The 7,371-nt window shown below is 34.8% G+C and overlaps 1 protein-coding gene across 1 annotated transcript in view; it reads left to right on the top strand.

The window, feature by feature from the left end:
• The window catches only part of LOC106467727 (FRAS1-related extracellular matrix protein 2-like), a gene marked incomplete at its 5' end in the record, with an annotated part of 13,455 nt that extends 6,301 nt beyond the window's left edge, over positions 1-7,154 (top strand). Inside the window, 5 exons of the mRNA XM_013928105.2 lie at positions 1,982-2,034; positions 2,750-3,011; positions 3,974-4,161; positions 4,879-5,031; positions 5,349-7,154. Coding sequence (XP_013783559.1) covers positions 1,982-2,034; positions 2,750-3,011; positions 3,974-4,161; positions 4,879-5,031; positions 5,349-5,861 — 1,169 coding nt within the window. The remainder of the gene's footprint in view (positions 1-1,981; positions 2,035-2,749; positions 3,012-3,973; positions 4,162-4,878; positions 5,032-5,348) is intronic.
• Between the last annotated feature and the right edge of the window lie 217 nt (positions 7,155-7,371).

Here is a 7,371-nt window from a genome sequence, read left to right on the forward strand (position 1 = left end):
ATTTTGTGAAATACGTCGAAATATTGGAGGAAGGACTATTGCCACTTTATTCCTCGGGTTTCGTGGACAAGAACACAATGTTGTTCCAGGAAGATGGAGCATCGTGTCACACTGGTAGAAATACCCAAAAGTGGCAGGAAGAAAATGGTATCCAGAAGTTGCCCTGGCCGAGACAATCTCCTGACATGAACCCCATCGAAAACCTCTGGGCCATACTCGACCGGTAAGTCAAGAAACAACAACAACAAAAAAAAACAACTCCGAAGAGCGATCTACTCCAAGTTTTGAAGCAAGAGTGGGAGAAAATCCCACAATCTAAAATTGATGAGATGATTCTCACGATGACCCAAAGGATCAACGAACTCCACGAAGCGAAAAGAAGATCTACTAGTTATTAATTAAATTATAAATATATCAATTCATGTGAATATGACTGAAAAATTTCATTTTTTTTCTGAAAAGGTGGTGTCTATTTGCTTGTGACCACGCTGTGTAGCTCGGTTAGCAAACCAGTGTTGTATATCGTTGTTTAAGTTAAAAGCCGAAATACTAAATTTACAATAGTATCCAGGTGAATAACTACATTCAAATTTTGTTTTTGATACACGAAGTCAGTAATCATCTTGTTTCCAAACTCAATTTATATTTCTTAATACAGGTTAAGATCGTGATTCAAAACTTATTTTTCATTCATTTTTTACCAACAAAGACATTATTTCAGAAGTTATTTTCAGCTCGTCACTAAGGTAAAAATCTTGTTTCAGTATATCAGTTTATATTGAGTCATCCAGATATGAGAACTCCGCTTACAACAACCACTTATTCAGTTGTTGTCGAATGTTTCTTAATTATTTCACTGACATATTTGTAGATAAACAACTCTCCCAATATATATACACAGAAACAAGTGTAGGGTTCTTCCTATATTTGATTATATTTCTCTTATTACTTATCTTACCAACATCATTATTTTTAGATAATTGCCTGAAATATTCCAAAATTGATTATGTTATCAGGCTGTAATAAGTCTTATATGAAATAATACGGCATTTATGATGTTTTAATTAATTGTAGTGCCCGGCATGGCCAGGTGGATAAGGCGCTCGACTCACAATCTGAGGGTCGCGGGTTCGAATCCGCATCCCACCAAACATGTTCGCCCTTTCAGCCGTGGGGGCGTTATAATGTGACGGTCAATCCCACTATTCGTTGGTAAAAGAGTAGCCCAAGAGTTGGCGGTGGGTGGTGATGACTAGCTGCCTTCCCTCTAGTCTTACACTGCTAAATTAGGGACGGCTAGCGCAGATAGCCCTCGTGTAGCTTTGCGCGAAATTCCAAAACAAACAAACAATTAATTGTAAAATTACTGATTTTACTGTACACCTACGTCTCACAGCATTTACTTAACAAAAATTATATAGTGTGTCCCCTATTTGTCCCCTGGTGACATTGAAAGAATAAAGTTACTTATATTGAACATGTATAGATTTTCATATAGTAAAAGAAAGTTGGCCATTTTGAATAGTTTCCTCTGGAGTAAAAATCTTAAAAAAACAAGATATATAATTACATTCAAGTAGATAGAACGTGCAGACGTGTCGTTCTGTGTGTGCATGTGCTCTCTACGAAAAATATAAATTTCACTTTGAAAATCTTCCTTGTAGAATGTTCATATTTTGTATGATTTTTCATTACTTCTAGACTTTGTTAGAAAATCATGAAACGTTGCTTAATGTTAAAGTTTTGATGTAATGAATGACTGACGGAGGAAGAGGTAAATAAAACAACAATTAAAATCATATTCAGTGTTTTAAAGCAGTGATAATGCTAAGAATTCAAAAACATACCGTTTTCTGATTGGGTGAATAGCTATGTAAAAGTGTTCCACTGACAACCCACATGGGGGATGGTCTGTATATTGAATATAATAGATATTTGCTGGTAGATATTTTATTAAACCGTATATTTGTACTGAACATAGCTTCACCGAAATGCAGTCTAATCATTATAGGTTTTATATTCGCTTTTCAATCAGTGAGTGCATTTTAATGATAAACGTAATGGTCTAGTGATAATTCATGAATTAAGTTTTTTCTGATAAACAAAATGCAATTTAATATTACAACAATATGATTAATTTGTTAGCCTAATGTGAAGGCATTAAACACCGGCTTACAGCTAGATCAGAGACGAACTCCCACTGCTGTTCAGGCTGGGCGTAAGTTGGCTCACTGCGAATTAATTCCAATGTAAACGTCAGTTCCGGATGTTCTTGTGACATCACCATGGATGTAAGACCACTTCCTGTAAAGTTTGTAATATCCACGCCATATTTTTATTTTTTATCTGTCTGATGTTCATAACTATCAATAAGAACATCTCATCAAAAGTAATCTAATTACTTAGATCGGTACGTAAATAATTACAAATAACATATACGTTTATGAGGATAATCGTATAATATGATTAAAATAACTTGATGTGACATCAAAGCAAATTTTACATTGTTATATTTTCTTTAAAAACCAAATAAGAACAATACGTTACATGTACAGATGTTGTATTTTTTGAGTTTGTATTATTTGTGACCAATTATCTGTTTATAACTTGTTCATTTAAATGTTTTAAGTAATGTATTTTTATTACGTGTAAAATATCATTCTTCACGTTTTATTTCAGTTCTGATTGGAACTGGTTCTATTATATTAACTGGCCTATTTTTTTTTCACTGCGTATTTTTATCTTCTAGGTTCGAGATTACTCTGGAAACTATGACATCAAGTTGATTCCATGCACTGCTACAGACGATATGGAATATTCCCGGCCTCTAGAGTGTAACCCTCGTGACCCAATCACATTTGACCTACAGATTCGATTCCAGCAGGTTAGTGATCCGGTTCCAGCGGAGTTCAGTTTAAACACCCAGTTCCACCTGATGCGTAAGAAAGCCCTTTGGTTATCGGATGGTTCCATGGGTTTCGGAGAGGATTCGGATGTTTCTTTTGTACCAGGTATATAGACAACTTTTTTGGAGTGATTCGATTAGAACAACCAGATATGAGTACTAACTATTTTTACTGATTTCTATTGGTTTTAAAGAGATAACCGAGACTCCACGGGCATAAATTGAATAGTAGGCCTAATGATTTTTAAGTAAATGTCGGAAGTATTCCTACTCCTACATTTAACTCTTTTCTGTGCTATACCTTTAAAAGTTCATCACACGGGAAAAGCTTGTAAATGGCGAGGAGATATTTCTATTGATTTATTATAATGCCTTAAAGGAACCACACGTTTATAAACGTTAAGTGTAGACCCCTGTAAGCTTTTTCAATCTACTCATCTTGAAATCGTCTTTAATTTTTCTACTAATCTAAGCCTCGTGTTCACTGGCGTAAAGCTATGAACTGGTAATGAAAATCTTCTCGCTTTAATAAAATTAATTCACTGCAGTAGAACTTACATGTAGAAATGTATTAATTGTGTTTGTTAATTATTATTGTTAGACTACATTTAATGCTTATTTAGATCGAGTTTACTGAACCTTTACTGTAAGACTGTTCAGTAGAGGACCGATTTGAGACTTTTTTAATTCTTATCGTAGAAGATGACATTGCATTGAACAGTAGATCCAACCAAATATGTTATTTATTTCTGCTTGGGGACTTTTGTTGTAGGTTACATGGTCTACGAACTGTTAAGCCAGTGAAATTATTAGATAAAAGTGTGTTGTTGACGTTTGTTAATCGAGGCACAGTGTACGGTTATGTAGCTATGGGCCTAACTCATAATGTGAACCATATCTTATGTTGTTATAAAATACACACAGTCTTAGAACGTATAAAGTAAATTCAACCCAGAATACTAAGAATAAACTTATCCTTAATTTCGTTTTTGTTGACGCACCTTATAAATTCATAACGGCAGATATGTCCATTGTACAAGTGATATTGGTCTTTACCTTTTGTTGTAGGAGACACAATCTACGGACGCATCATGGTAGATCCAGTCCAAAATCTAGGAGATTCTTTTTACATGACAATTGAGAAGTGCTTCCTTTGTACTGGAGAAGATGGTTACATACCCAAGTACAATCCTGAGAACAACGAATACGGATGTGTGGCTGAGTCTCGTAATTTGCTGCATACTTTCAAAATCATAGTGAGTATTAATGGTGTATGCGTTGTAGCTGGTTGTAACGACCACGACTTTCAAAACACGTGCAAGTATTGCATGCTTACGAGAAGAAAAGTATCAGATGATCATTTTGTGAATTGTTTCAAGTATATTAGATGAAATATATGGCAAACGTATTTATTGTTTTTTAAAATTATTTTTATAACTTTAGACTTAACATAAACCCAGTAAATGTATTCATAGAAATAAAAATACATATTAAGTTTGATGTCCAAAAATATTAGATAATTATACTGTACAAGATAGAATCGAGTGTTTAGCAGACTTCTTTCATGACAGTTTTTTGCTTTTCCACTCTCTGTTAACTTGAATGGGCGCGGTTGGCCCTATGGTAAACTTCTAAATTTCTGAGATGAAAAGCCGGTTTCGAATTCGTGAGATACCACAAAATGTTTCCCTCATTTTTAATCTGTGGGTGCGTTATAAGAGTGATAGTCAATCCCTTAGCATGGATGGTGGGTGGTAGGGTGCTGCTAGCTGGTCACCTTCTCTCTGGTCAGTAGTTCAAAATTAGGGACGGCAGTAAATAACCTTAAGAGTTTTGCCATAAATAAAAAAACAACTTAGAATAGCTCTCTTTGGGTTATCATAACTCCTCAGGATAGACGAATAACAAACAGTTATGTAAAGCATATTAAGTTACGCAGCGAACGACGTTGTTTCTTTCTTTACTTTCCTTAGGACAGGGGTGCTCCTAACACAGTGAAAAGAAATTTCAGAAATGTATCTTTCAATGCTGTGCTGGCTGTGGATGACAGAGAACCGGAAGTCGATCATCTGAATCACCAGCCAGGTGCTGATGGTTTCCGTTTTCATTCCGCCCCACTGTTTCAAGTAAGCTACATTTTATAACTAAATAGAAGTTTGGTCAATGAGTAACTGACACCCTTTTGTTATAAAATTTTCAGGATATTCTCTTTATTATAAATCTTCGTGATCCAATGAGTTTTGTGATTTTTTTAGAAATATATACATCTTATTATCTTAGAAGATGTTAATCAAAGTAAATATCTATTAAACGAGTATTTAAATTATTGGTGTAATATATATGTAGAATGAAAAAAAGAAGAATTATACTGATTATCTTAAGTGTATTTCAGTTAAACTCGATTAACTTGCTAAAAAATCAGGAACGTTGTATTTTGCACTAGGTGTCGTCTGGGACACAGTGGTTTGTTCACTGTATCTATACTGTTCGTTCTAAAAAGAATGCTGCCAGGGGAATCGGAAAACGAAGTATTCCATATCATATTTTGCAAAATACAGCTCATACCCTCTCACGGCGTAAGAGGGCGCCAAAAGACGTAGACGAGATCGGCAAAGATGGGCTTGGAACCAATATGAACCGCATTGTGCTCAACTACAGAAGAGACACCCTAGCAACGTCGGAAAAGGGAAATACGGGTGACAAAGGTGTGCAGCAAATTGGTCCCAACAATAAATCCAGCAACACCGATATCCCTCTTATCCCAGTCATTGCTGGTGTCTCATGTTTTCTCCTAGTCGTCGCTGTGGTTATTGTTGTTTTTGTTCACAGAAAACGGAAGTCAAAAAATAAACTCCCCCCTTCCCACGCGTCAACTATCGTTACTTCGAATGGGCAAACTCGACTTATATCCCCACAGCATTTTAAGGTTAGCACTGCAGATAACACCGAGGTTTAAAATAAAATGCGAGTAATAATACCATTTGAATTTATAAAGTAAACATTGATATGACGAACTTTGCTTTTATGTGGAGAAATTCGGTGTTGAACGTGAATTTTATAACAGGACGCGTGTGACTGAAGTTTTAATCGACGAACTTTTAGGCACGGTTGCCGCGCTTGGTCCATAAGTTATGACGACCAACCTATCTTTGCAAGAGCTTTAGAAAAGGCCGTCTTCGTTTGATACAGCAACAGAGAAAGCTTCAGTGGAATTTTGTAATCTTTTGGATAACGCAAAATAACTTACCCTTTAGCGCATGCGCTTCGTCTTCAACAGTGGACAATTTTGAATATTCACCTAAACAATCTTGTGTTTCTGGAAAGGTAGAGTAACATTTGAAAACTGCATAGGTTCTTTGTCTCTAAATTTTACCAGGTTTTCTTGTGTTGGTGTTTTATAAGTACTAGCGGTTTGTGCCATAATTATATTTCTTTGTGATCGCTGTGTCATTTACTCAAATCCAAAGGTTCGTTCTATTTGCAAAGCGGAGAAGGGTGTGTAGAAAGCTTTTGTAAAGTTTGAGTCTTTTATTCGATTTTTCATTTATATTTTTGTTTGGTTAAATGTTAATGAATCAAAATCAGACGAACTTAACACTACGAAGTATTGGCCCAATATATTTCATAAACACTCTCGACCCTCTTCAATTTTGGTAGGTTTACGATTTCTCAAGTCAAACTGAGTTTCTGTCTAAAATTAAAACACATTATAAACAGATCAGGTTCTTAAGTGACCATTATAAACATTATAAATAGATCAGATTCTAAAATGACCATTACAAACAATATAAACAGATTAAATTCTAAAGAGATCATTACAAACCATATAAACAGATCAGATTCTAAAGTGACCATTATAAACAGTATAAACAGATTAAGTTCTAAAGTGATGAAGAGATTAAGACTAAAAATCTTCATCTTAAACTGTTTAATTTCACGTTAATTTCACTTGTGGTTTTTTTTGTACCCGATTTATTTCATATCTTAGCCCCCCATTGAATCAAATTAGGCCCAACTAATTTGCCACTTTGTTTGTAAAACTTTTCTTGAACTCCCCTAGTTTTCGCTGGCCTTCAGTAGGCGTATATTTGACAAGCTTTATTCACTGCCAACTTTGGCTCCTGTAGACACGAATTTTGACTTCAATGCCTATGCCATCCATACGAAACCCTCTTCGTAGTAACAATTAGGTTGGATGTTATTATTGTGCTTGTTTTTTTTTGTTTTTTTTAAATATCAATTAATACTTGCTAACGTTACAATATCGAAGACGAGCAGCCCATAATTGGAAAACTGATTCTGATTAGAGTTTTCTTTATTTTTTATTCGAATTATCGTTGTTCTAAGGCAGAAACTGTACCGTGGTTCCTATAAACACTAATAGTTTATTGTAAAGGAATACATTTTGTTACATATTTTAACGTTTTAGTATAAATTAAGTCTTAAAATTTGATAAACGAAAACAA

The sequence above is a fragment of the Limulus polyphemus genome, unplaced genomic scaffold (assembly GCF_000517525.1).
Source record: "Limulus polyphemus unplaced genomic scaffold, Limulus_polyphemus-2.1.2 Scaffold83, whole genome shotgun sequence".
Taxonomy (NCBI): domain Eukaryota; kingdom Metazoa; phylum Arthropoda; class Merostomata; order Xiphosura; family Limulidae; genus Limulus; species Limulus polyphemus.